The sequence below is a fragment of the Nuphar pumila genome, chromosome 14 (assembly GCF_984573655.1).
Source record: "Nuphar pumila chromosome 14, dmNupPumi1.hap1.1, whole genome shotgun sequence".
In the NCBI taxonomy this organism is placed as follows: Eukaryota; Viridiplantae; Streptophyta; class Magnoliopsida; order Nymphaeales; family Nymphaeaceae; genus Nuphar; species Nuphar pumila.
The window spans coordinates 89,079,331-89,092,627 of record NC_143262.1 but is presented as its reverse complement, the minus strand read 5'-3'; the positions used below and the strand labels follow the sequence as shown (position 1 = coordinate 89,092,627).

Sequence of the window (13,297 nt, the reverse complement as noted above, 5' to 3'; positions counted from 1 at the left end):
TTGTTCACGAGGAGAGCAGAGGAGGTGATCTGTCAGGTCACTTTAAAAATGTGATTTGACATCTTCACCGTCCATACTTCATCCCACAAATGACCTCATGGTTCTTGTGGACATTATGGACGGTGAGGATGCCAAATCACTTGATCTGCGGGCTCCTCTCATCTACAGTCAGTGATAAGGGGGTTTCCCTTGAATTATTAAAAAAAACTACAAAATATACTTTTTTCATCTTATGGAATTCAATAATTGAGATCATTCCTTGGCCAAGTACATGTCCATGCAGCTTATAAGCGTCAAAGTCCAGCAAAATCCTTCAAACCTCCATAAGTGGTTGGAACAAGAAAAACCATATTTTCATACCAAAACCCTATTCAAAATCTGGGCCTTCCTCCATCCAAATTAACCCTATTGTTTCTCTGCATCATAGCCAAGAAAGTTTTTCCACCCCAACTTGGAATTAGTTCCGTGCACCCCATCACTTGAATGCAGCAACTGAGGGAGTGAATGGAATTAAAGAACATGAAGAATAAAGATACTCTGGTTGCTGTGTCAGTTTGGCCCATGATATTGGCAGCGATAGAATGCTAAGTTGGACAGGAAAAGGCAAGGCAATGTGCTCGCTGCCCTGCCAAAGGTTTTCCATTTTAAGATGCATATGAAGATGTGAAAGAGAAAGGCTAAGCCTCTCTCTCTCTCTCTTCTCTCTCATATCATAAGGGTAATTTTAGAAGAGAAAATATATTTTGGTGTCCTTGGGCAGGATCCTGTTGTACCTACCATACTTCAACTTGGTCATTTTTGCTTAGTACAGAAGAAAATGTCTGTACAACATTCTATTCTTTGCTGAAGAAAAGTCAGTTTACGAGATCATTGAGGCATTTTGCGATGGTGACCGAAGGGCCAACCCTGCATCCATCTGATCTTTGGGATGCACAAAAGGAACAACGCCAAAAAATTGAGGTCTTTCTCTCTTTTTTTTGTTGCTTTGTCATGATTTTCTTGCAATTTAGACATAAGGTCTCTCTCTCTCTCTCTCTCTCTCTATATATATATATATATATATATATATATATTGAAAGCATCTTTGTGGTCAGATTGAGTCCATGCACCTTGCATCTATGGTTTCTAGCTCAATAGATTCTTGTCTTCATTAGTTCCAAATGTAAACCCAATATTTGGTGCTATTGAAGGCATGAAACTATTGAGTTAGAAAACATAGATTCTAGCTTTATTAACTTAATTTGACCCCATAGATGTGTAACATGGTTTATTTGCTATGGATCAAAATTTTGATCATGCAATTTTGATTTTAAAATATTGTTTTTTGAATCATGAAATTTTAATGCATGGTGGTTTATTGATTTTTAAATTTGTAGACATAAAAAATTTTATGATGCTCAAACGCTAATAATGCTTTCCAAGATAAGTGTGCATGTATAAGAATCAGGCCTCCTCTCACTGAACGACAGAACCAAGAATACCATCTGTTGTTGGACGGCAGAACAATGAGTGTCGTCTGCTAGGGGATGCCACAATTAGTACATCGTCTGTTGTACCAAACATGCGTGGATAAGTTGGAGCTTATCCCTATCCGATTCCAACCACTTGGTACATCTCTTAGGACAAAAAGACTCTTCGTTAGGAGAGTTTTCGTATGAAAAAAACTCTTTCGAATGTGTGTAACTCTATAAATATGGACACACCCCTATACCTTGAGTATCTAGAAATTATCTGAAAATCTCATACCTACGTGTTGGTCCTGCAAAAACATGCCTACTTCAACTCTGCCAACACGTTGTTCAAAAGTCATTGAAGAGCACATATACCTACTTGAAGGTGCTAATAGACAGAAGAACGAGCTTGAACGATAAAACAAACCCTCTGAGTCTGGAAAAAGTATTTTTCTTAGATCCATAATATATTTATTTCAATCTTATTTAATCTTTAAATTTACGGTGGTGCGATTTGAGCATTAGATTAAGAAAACCTATCTTGTCTTCACCTTCCTATCAGGTGAAGGATGGTCAAAGTTTACAATGACGTCCCCTACGATTTCAACGAATTTAAGTAATTCTCATCTTCCCAACATTCAAATTTATTCATCAACAAAAGTACTTTAAAATACTTGCTTACATGTCACATAGATATATTATGATGCAAAACTCAGTTTCTACTAAAAAGACCTTATAGGTCACATCCATAAGTTCATATATACTAAAATTAAAAAAATATAAAAAAGGTTATTTTATACTCAATAGTGAAGATAATGAACTAATGAATTAGAAATCATAGGTGCAAGCTGTATCAACTCAATCTGACCACATAAATGTGTTCAACATGGCTTGTTTGTTAAGGATCAAGCCTTGGATCATGCTTTCTAATGTAAAAATGTGTTTCCTATTAAACAAAATATGTATATCACATCCCTAACAATTGATTTACAAAAAATTAGAAATTTCTCAAGATAAGAGTGATTTATACTCATCATTTGCTTACCTTCATTAGTAGCCAATATTTAACCATATATATAAGTGATACTAAACAGTTTTTTTTTGGGATTTTTCCATTTTTATTTACAATTTTGATCATACAGATGTGATCTACGTACTTGATTTTATAAGGATCAATTCTTGGAGCGTTCCATTTTGACACATTGGGTGAGTATTTATTACGGTTCAAATTCTTTGTAAAATTTCGAAACTCCAAATATCGTTTTTTATCAAAAAATACATGATCTTGGTGTCAATTGCTAGTAAATCAACCACACTGAACACATCTATGATGTCAGAATTGCAAAAAAAGCAACTAAAAAAAGTCAAAAACCCATTTAGCATGTTTGCATATCTATCTCTTTCTCTCTCTATATATATATGTGTGTGTTAAATGAGACATGCTAATTGGGTCCTTCGTTTTTTTTTGTGTTTTTTTTTTTTCGCAATTCCAACCTCATAGATATGTTTGGCATGGTTCGATCCTATTATCTTTATATCCCACCAAATGTGCTTTAATGGATGGACCTGGATTCAGCCCACTTTCTAGCATAAGCAAGGGTTAAACTGCTTCTGCAGCCTAAAACCAGGTAAGACTTGGGCCATTCTGAATCGATTCCAACTGTAGCTTGGTCGGGTCTGATAACTACATGGCCCAAGCATCGAAATTGAGCCTGAACAAACCTGATAAAAGATTTAGGATCAATGGTTCACTATTCTTCCTAGACTATTCAATTCTAAAGCAAATCACTTGGGTAAGCTTGGACCAGCCTTATCTACCCTTTTGACATGGAGAGTACCAATTTTTAAATCAATACTAAAAAGTCTTGGGAACATACCGCATTTTAGCTGGCATTTAGATAGTTTTGAGGAACTTTGGGTTCATTTGGTTGCCTCAGAGAGCTAGGATCTGTAATCCAAGGACTACAATCCAAACCTCGCAAATGGGTTGAGTTATACTCGTGTGATTTGAGATTGGATTCTCTAAACCAAAATCTGATCTATGAGAACTGAACATATTAGGCCCCATTTCTCGTTCTGCCCCATAGATTTTAAGTGTTTTATGATAGATCTGAACTGTTTACATGTGTTTTAGCATGTTAGATTTAGTGAGAATCGACTCTTGGATCATGTTTTTTCGATAAAAAATATATTTTTATGATTAAAAAAAATTGGTATATCCATACTCATTGATTTTGGATCACTGAAAAAACCTGTATACAAGTCAGATTCCAACAATCCAAAAGCCAGTTAATTCTCACTAAACAAAACCTATAGATCACATCTAAGGTGTTAGATGTGAGAAAAAAACTTAAAACTACATTTTTTGAAGAGGCCTAAGGAACACATTACCCTTTATGTATTTGACGAATTAGATGTATATAAAATATTTTCCTTTACATCCTTTTGGATATGAACAATCCTCCTTGTACAGAACTACGCAGAACTAGATGTTTTTGAAAAAGTTTCTGTATATTTTATTGATGCAGGTTATAGCAGACTTTATTGGTATACCTTGCCGATTGGTTTTTGAAATTTTATACCAGACCTATGTCCAACCCAAGTTCTGATTAAGACCAATATAAATTAAAAGATTAAAACATATATATTATTTTACAGGATATATATGCACCGGGTCTTGTTCATGCAATCCTTATAGGGTCCGGTATGGCTTTTCTTATAGCAGGCTCGATAGGATCTGGGTCTGGACCTGTTACCTGCACCTCAAAATAGATCCAGTTTAAGACTCACCTGGGTCCTAACCAGATCTGACCGGTTGACACCCTGCTGAGAGAGAGAGAGAGAGAGAGAGAGAGAGAGAGAGAGAGAGAGAGAGAGAGAGATGAAGTTACATACTCAACAGAGATTGTTGCATACTTGAGGAAACCATAGGAAGGGTTTGAACTGCAAGAGGGCAATGTTTCTATTATCAGCAGATTTTCAATTCGAGATGTACTTTTAAAGAGGTAGATTTGGTCATTTTAATAGATAATTAAGGTTGCTTTTGAAAGTGAGAAAATAGTAGTAAAGAAAAAATTATAATTTTTCCAACCATTCTAAAAAAAAAGATATTTTTTTTGAAAAGAAAGTTCTAAAAAAGTAAGAATTTTGATAAAAAAAAATTCTTTTGGAATTAGGGCAACCATTCACCACCACACCTCATTCCATGGTTGCTATCTCTCTCTTTCTGTCCCCGACTCTCTCACTTTTCTCATATTTTTTCACTCAGCTTTTCTCATGCTACACAAACAAATGAAAATTTAAAAGACTTGATCTTTGTCTTTTGTTTTGAAAGGCAAAATGCATGACCACTAGGCTAACAAAAACTCGAGTTTTTTTTTTCAGTTAGAAAATAATATATGTATATTAGTCAAGTGAAATTTAGACTGACCCAACCCATCACGGAAGCAAATCAGGTCATGCTGAACATGAGCGTTTTTTCTCATGCCGACATCGTGGCCATCCGATTTTCATTTTAAAAAGCTCAAAAGTCAACAAAACCACGTGTCATTCATCCAAAATGCAAACAGACGGCCACGATGTCGGCATGAGAAAAAACGCTCATGTTCAGCATGACCTGATCTGCTTCCACCCATCACTAATCCAATCTATTTAGTAATGATAATTGACAGTTTTGAGAATTGAAAAAATAAAATTGGGTTGGGTAGCTTATTGTTTTTTTACATGTAATATATAAATCTAGTATAAATTCATCTAAACACGCTTAGCCGAGCTCAGCAAAGACAAACGCCCATTGTTTGTACACAGTTCTCTTACACTACACGAGCTGCTCATAGCTTGGCTCGTTGAGCTCATTTGACGAGTCTGAACAAGCTTTAGGTGAGCTCAACCTACCAGAACCACGAGCAGCTCGGTTCATTTGCTAGTCCTAGAGTTGTGTCGCAACAAAAGCTCCATCCATGGGCCCACATGTCATTATCCTTTGAGGAAATTCTAGAAGATTATCTCAATAGCCAGACAGAAAAATGATCCTTTTGGTTCATTCCATAATTGTGATTGTGGGGGCTCTGCTTGTCTGGTATGAGCAGCTAGTGTACGTCACCTTGTGTTGGGACGTTGCAGGTTCAAAACCCAATGGTATAGTTGTATAACTGGTAGCTCTTATAAATCTAGCGATAATATTGCAAGAAATTGCTTGAAAGTTTAAAACTATAATTTCTCGTGAGATTTTCAAAGCGTGACAAATATAGCGAGATTTACATTTTTAACAAATAAATTGTTAAACCCCTAAGAATTTTATTTTTTAAATGAATTTTATTTATATATTTTATATTATTTATTTATTTATTATTACCAAGATTTTGCCCAAAAAATGCGAGATTTATGAAAATTTTCAAAATTTTCTGAGTTTTTGACTGCCGATATTTTGCAGTTTTTAACTTTTGTCACTATGACTGGTAGGGGTCTGCCTAACCCCAGCTTGCTTTTCAAAAAAAAAAAATTTGTGATTGTGGCTATAGTAGTGTTGGGCACAATTTCAATCGGATCTGAGCTTCGGTCAATGTGATCCAACCTTGCTCCATAACATTTTTTGGTTTTCACTTAAGTAGGATTTATATGGATCTGTCCCAAATTCTTTGGATCTGATTCTAACTGAGTCTGTGCCTCTAGATTCATATCCAAGTATTCTAAAACTGTGCAAGAATCCAATTGGATACCTAATGCAATGTAGATCTGGATCCTGACGATCATAAATCGATCCGCATAGGTGCTAGTTTAGAGATATGCTAACAGATTGTAAGTTTTATGAAAATTTATCTGTTTACTAATAGGCCAAGCAGGCCTATTATTTCCAGGCTAGCCTTAAGCTGGGCTTCAGCTTTACATACTGCCTTCGCCAGCTCAGCTGGGCTGGGCTGGGCATTCTGTTAATTAGTAACATGGTGGAGACATATCCAGCTCAGCTTTACATACTGGCTTCGCCAGCTCAGCTGAGAAGGTGGGGGTAATCTTGAAAGGAGTTAATCACAAGTTGGTTGTATGCAGGAAGATGAAGACTTATGTCTTCAAGATTGAGTTCGCTGTAAAAGATCACAACCGTCCATATTTTTAAACGAATTTCTAGTTTAATTTTTTTTTGTGCAGTTGTTTACTTGGATATATGAAGATAGGAATCGATCCTTGGATATATGAAGATAGGGATGAGTGAAACCAATTTCGATGGAATGGGCCATTCAAATCAACTAATTTTCGGCCGAATCAAGCCTACATCGGGTCGATTCTGTCTGGAATCAATTCATTTACATGTTAAAAAATATATTTATAAAAAATAAAATTAAGTTTTCGGTCGAAAAAATGTATTTTTAAAAATAAAATTAAGAAAAATAATCTTTGAAATGACTCGATTCAAAATGATCCGATCCAATTTAATTTGGATCCATTAAGTAAAAATAATCACTCTCCTTAAACCGACATTAAGGACACACTCCGTCCTTCTTTTCCCTCCCCTGTATGGAATCCCTAATTCACTCCCCCTGGAACACTATAAAAGACCGCTGCGCCGCTCCTCTCTCTCTCTTTCTCGTTCGATCGGTTGATGATGGCGCCGACGGATCCCGAGCGGAACGACCCCGAGGAGGAGGCCGCAGAGGCCGCCGGAGAGGACGAGGACACCGGAGCAGTCGTTGCTCCGATCGTCAAGCTAGAAGAGGTCTCTGTCACCACCGGAGAGGAGGAGGAAGACGTCCTCCTCGATCTGTAAGTAGAGAGGATCCATCCGATCTTGATCTCTTCGTTTTCGTCTATCTCTTCTGTCTTCGGGTTAGGTTTTTTCTTAGGGTTTTTGTCGATATGGTTGATTTTTTAGGAAGGCGAAGCTTTACCGGTTTGACAAAGAAGGGAATCAGTGGAAGGAGAGGGGCGTCGGGAGCGTGAAGATCTTGAAGCACAAGGAGAGCGGGAAGATCCGGCTCGTTATGCGGCAGGCGAAGACCCTAAAGATTTGCGCCAATCACCTCAGTAGGATCCTTCCTTTCCATGTTCTTGTTTCAGCTCTGGATTTCTTCTCCGCTTAGATCTGGTGAAAATGATGGTTAGGTTTTGATGAGGCGAGATTTTTTGATGTATGTTGCAGTTTTCCCGACGATCTCTATCCAGGAGCATGCCGGTAATGACAAGTCGTGCGTGTGGCACGCACCTGACTTCGCCGATGGCGAGTTGAAGGACGAGCTCTTTTGCATCCGATTTGGAAGCGTTGAGAGTGAGTGCATTTGTGGATTAGTTTTATTTCCCCCCTTTGTTTGCGTCTCTTCATGTGATATCTCTCCTTTTGTTTTCTTGACGTAGTTTTACTTTTTGTTGTGTTATATCGCAAAATTTGTTTTGATACATTGATAAACTATCTGCGTTGCGTGTTGAAATCCTTCTATTTGCGGAGCTCATTATCAGGCTTCTTTGGCCTTTTTTTTTTCATTTTTTCATATGCGTATTGTTTAGCTTCTCTGAAGCCTCTGTCGGTCTTGTTGAATCAGGATGGTTCTTTCGAATCTGGAAATCGTAAGGGGGAGATTTAATTGGCATCAGGATGCGCCAAACTCATCTTTGTTTCGTGTTGTTTTAATTAGGGTCAAAGCTTGAAATTCTCAAGATTCCTTTCTCTTCTGACTTGGGTTTTTTCTTCAGTAAAAGATGTCTAATATTCGTCTTGCTAGCGGTTTTTCATTGTCCCCTGTGATACCAACACCCCTTTTCCAAAAAAGCAAAACTTTAGAAAAGGAAAATGATTAAATTATACTTGATGATAGTGAAAATATTCTCGTGGCATCTTTTAATCAATCGGGATCCTGACATTTTGTGTTAAAATTTTAAACTTTTTAGTTACGCGCTTTACATCTACTTGTATTGTGGCCATTGGCGTAAGGATTAGGTTCAATGGTTGATTCATATGGAATTGGATGACAATGGGAGTTTTCATTTGCTTTAAAAGGGAGTCTGCTTTGGCTGGAATTCAATGAGTACAGGGTAATTCTGCCAAAGAGACAGAATTGGCCAATTTGACCATCTGCTTTGGCATAAAATTCTTCCTATAATGTCTTTTGAACAATGTAATCATGTTGGAAAATAAAATCATATTGCTATGTAACAAAATCCTTTCCTAGGTTTTGTTCACAAATTCTTTATGGTTCTTGGCATCCCCTTGAAGGAAAAACCTGAATGACTGGATTGGGTTGTCTGGACGACGTCAACAGCCTCACAAACTAATCTAAAAGCTGGAATCAGTGTCCAAGTGGGTAATAAGAAACGACGTGACACACATGTCTGAATATTAGCCAATTATGCCATCAGAATCTTGGACATCTAGCTGAAGAATCCAATGGTCGTTAAATTGGATATCCCTTCAATTCCTCATGGCCATTAGCAACCTTGACACATGTTGCTTCAGGATATATTGTCCTATTTTTTCATCACTGAATTTTATGTGTGCTCTGGATTCTACCTGTATTTCTTAGTATGCTCTGAAATTTTCTGCTGGTGGCTCTGATGCTTTTTCCTCCGCATTCATTTTGCAGTGCTTCCCTATGGTACTATTGTATTCAGCTATTCCATTAACTTTTCTGGTGGATTAAGTCATCTCCTACTCTTGGGACCATTTCTATGGCCTTGGGTGTTTATGTCTTTTCTTAAGGGAGTCAATATGAGATTCATTCTCAAGAAGACTAGTGATTATCCTGTCTTTCATTTATCGGCTGTTGGTAAAATCCTTTTGTGAATTTTCTGTTTGTGACTTCCTGGTGTGTCCCTTTCTCAGATCTTTACTGGTTTTTTTACTAAAAGCCACCTATTAAATACATAATAATTTAGTTCTCCAAACATGGACCCTCCACTCCAGGCAAAACATTATATGCCTGATATTTTATCTTTGCCAGATATAACCATAGTCAACCAAAACCAGCAGTTAGGTCCCTTCTGCTGAAAGGTAACTATTACCATACAGTTGAAAGCATGGTTGTAAGTATCACTTCATTACCCGTATTGGTCAGCCCAAAGTAACACTGTATCATATCGTAATTTTTTAATAAATTATTTTTTAAAATCCAAAAAATTAAGGAAAATCAGAAAAAGTTAGCCAAAAATTCTAAAAAAGCCATATCACATGAAACAACGATGAATTGCACAAAATATAACCATAAAATCACATGAAGCATTTATGTCTCTATGAGCTGCATAAGACATCATCAAACATCATCTATCTTATAAGGACGATGCAAAATATTAAATATCTTGCAATTATGAAGATACCCCAAGACTCATACTTTAATATTAAATAAACAAAAATATTATGGCAATAGTTTCACTCGATTTTCAATCGGTTTTCACTCATTACTTGAGTGTCTCATTTCTATGCCGGGTCTTCTTATGCCATCTTTGTTGGAGTATGGAGCCTGATTTCAACCTTTATAAATCTTTAATTTTCGCGGATCCAACTTCGCGGTAAGTTGGCAGGGGTTGTAAGGGCAGCATTCTCAAAGCGATTTTTTTTTTGGAAAATAGCTTTGTAATTTTACTCATATTAATTTTTTTTTTACCTTAACCCATTTTCTTGAATGAAAAAATGTTGGAAATGCACTTTTTTTACCTTGACCCACTTCTTTGGGTAAAAAAACGATGAAAATGCCCTCTAATGTCCTCTAGACAAATGGAGAAGTCAGCCCTCAAAAAGTATTTAAAACCCAAAATGAAAAAAAAAACTTTTGTTTTGGCCTTTTAAAGTGCGTTGAAGGTCTATAGTACGATACAACACAATACAAGGGTGTATCCAGTGTTATTAAAAACACGCCTCAAGCCGCAAAAAGCGCGCCTCGCCTCAAGGCACAAAAAGCGCGCCTTGCCTCAAGGCGAGGGGCTTTATGCCTTGAGGCACAAGGATAAGGCGTAAAAGCCCAGAGGCACACCTCAAGATGAGGCGCGCACGCCTTGAAATTTTGGTCAAATGAGGGGCCAAAGTCCTCATTTGACAAAAAATCAGGGTTTAAAAAAGGGCCCCCGACCCTATATCTGTTTTCACGCAGTCTCTCTCTCTATCTCTCGTATTTTTCTCACAAAGTCTCTCTCGTCTCTCTCTCGTCTCTCTCGTCTCTCACACACAGTCTCTCTCTCGGCCACACAAGCTTCTTCATTTAGGTAATGCTCCTTCCCATCTTCATTTACAAAATTTCTTTTCTGTTATTTTTCTGTCATTTAGATATGAAAGAAATTTGTATATATTTTTCTTTTCTGTTATTTTTCTGTGTGAAATAACAGTCTGCTGTTCAATTGAGTTCTACTCTCTTTTAGCATTAAATTTTGGGCTGGTATACAACATGAAATAGATAGAATTTATGTTGTACAACATGCATTGTATATACATTTATATGCATGTGCATTTGTGTCTATGTGTGTGTGCATGCGTGCATGCTTGTATTGGCAGCTACTGATTATGTTAAAAGCTCGGTATAACATAATGATTATTTGTGAATATCTGAGTTGCTAGTTTGGCCTTGCTGTTGGTCATAATGTTTATTCTTAAAACTGGTAAAGAACAACATTAGTGGTTGATTTTTACTATATGTTGTTTCTAAATTATTTTTGTTGTTTTCTTATCTTGCTAAGTGTGCTTGACACCTTATTTTCTTATAATTTTAGTTGTGGCTTTAATGTTACTCATCTTCAAGCCATTGTATTGATGCCTCTTTACTCAAAGACCACTGCACGTAACATAGTAGAAAACATAATTAGATTGAATTTCAAATCTGTGTATTGCAGGTCACATAGAAAATAGAATTGTTGCATTAATGTTACTTTTACATGTTAATCTCATATTTTCAGTATTTATTTGAGATTTTTTATTTCTTGTTGGTTGTTGCTTCATCAATAAAGCATTTTTTATTTATTTGTAATTTTAGATATTTTTATAGTTTTTTTTAAGTTTTCAAAAAAAATATTTTGAGGCTTACGCTTTACGCCTCGAGGCTTACACCTCGCCTCAGATTTTGGTGGAGCGCCTTGCTACGCCTCAACGCTTTTCACAACACTGGGTGTATCGTACGATACACCAAATACGGGTACGATACACACACGTCTCACGATATGAGTGTATCGTAAAACCCAAAAGTAACAATAAGTATCATATCGGACGATATAGTACGATCCATACAACACTGGTTGTGGTTGAAAGTGCTGAAGCATAAGCCGAGAAAACTACATCAGTAATTTGCTGGACTCATCTATGCTGCAATCTTGGAACTTCACGGGGACCTCTTGTGGTAAATCATCAGTCCTGCCTATTCCATTGAGTTTCCTGGTTAATGAGCATATGTTTACTTTGCAAACATGATCCCTTACTAAATTGTTTAGGTCTCTCTCGCTATATATATATATATATATATATATATAGTGTATGTGTGTGTGTGCGCATAGTGGGAGTTGCTAATGTGCCAGAATGCTAAATAGTGTTTTGTTGGTTGTGCTCTTGGATGGTAAATAGTCTTTTTGAAATTTACTTTGGTGGGATAATTAGTTCTAGTTATGCTGTGCCTTCATAAAAAGGGTAAATGGGCCTCGTCAGTTTGATGGCATTCTATACATGCTCTTCTCTGTTCTTGAAGAACCATTGATATTTTTGTGTTTTAATGTCATGCAGTTATTTCAAATTATAAGTCGAAACTAGGTAAAGGATGCGATTAGTATAACAAGCTTGGGGTCTTAATTGAGTTTTCAATGAAAGAGCACTACCAAAACCTAAACTTTTTCTTTCTAGTGATTTTGTTTTCTTTAGTAAATATCGAATCATCCCTGACAGATTGTTTCCCTTTCCTCCTGCTGTGTAGACAACAAGAAGTTCATGGAAATGATTCAAGATATTGCAGAATCCCTGGGTAAAAAGGGGGTGGAGAGCAATGACGCTGCAGGTATTGCTGATGTTCTTGATAAATTGACTGTTGATGGTGAAAAGAAGGATGGGGAGTCTAGCAGTAGCACTACCCAGGAAAGTGAGAGCAAGGCAGCTGCTCCGGTTGAGGAAAAGAAAACTGATACAGAGGGACCAACCAAGGACTAAAGGAAGGGTGGTTGGCTCATCAGTGGGTCGTTGTGGTTTAGTTGCCTGCATTTTTTTTTAAATCTTTGTGATGCTGGCATTACAGAGTCGGTCTTGAATCTTTTGAGAGGAAGACATGGTGCGTCGGTCAGGTCAGTCCAAGGTCGGAGTCTTTGTGTGTTTCTTTGCATTGTCGATCGGGGTTTGCATGGCTTCCGGTTTGGTCTTTGTGAGAGTTCTCTTAGGATTTCTACCATTGCCTCTTCAGAGAGTTTTGTTTTCCTGGTCGTGCTATACTTGTTAATATATTTTATTATTTAGAAGGGCAGTGGTTCGAAAGACCAACTCAGTTTGGTTTGGTTTGGTTGCCTCCAATATTCATCTGGATCGGCTCTCCTATGCTTGGGGCTGCTTGTTTTTCTGGTTAGCCATCCTCTAACCTGATCTTGTATTCAGGTGCTACCCTATGTGATTGATTGGCTCTTATTGATGTGGTTAATAGGGTGAGAGGCTTGAACCCAGTACAGCACTGCGGGTCATCATCTATGACCTCTCACCATCCTACCTAGAGTGTGGAAGCAGTGAAAACTGTCCGACTATTGAAACAGTCATGCCTGAATATGCAGATTATATGTCCCTTGCATCTGGTGGGCGCCCAATGCCGAGAATAAGATATCCAATGGAGAACATCACTGGTGAACGTCATGACTAATCTTTGTCTTGTAATGCTTTGGACAAGGGACTCTGTTTATCAAGCTTTTGTGGGATATTT

The 13,297-nt window shown here is 37.2% G+C and overlaps 1 protein-coding gene across 1 annotated transcript; it reads left to right on the top strand.

Moving 5' to 3' along the window:
- Positions 1 to 6,960: 6,960 nt before the first annotated feature.
- LOC149817326 (ran-binding protein 1 homolog b-like) lies at positions 6,961 to 12,870 on the top strand. The gene is made up of 4 exons (XM_089987887.1): positions 6,961 to 7,208; positions 7,318 to 7,469; positions 7,585 to 7,710; positions 12,317 to 12,870. Exons 1-4 carry the CDS (start codon positions 7,048 to 7,050, stop codon positions 12,544 to 12,546), a joined length of 669 nt encoding a protein of 222 aa, XP_089844013.1. The 5' UTR covers positions 6,961 to 7,047; the 3' UTR covers positions 12,547 to 12,870.
- The last annotated feature ends 427 nt before the right edge of the window (positions 12,871 to 13,297 follow it).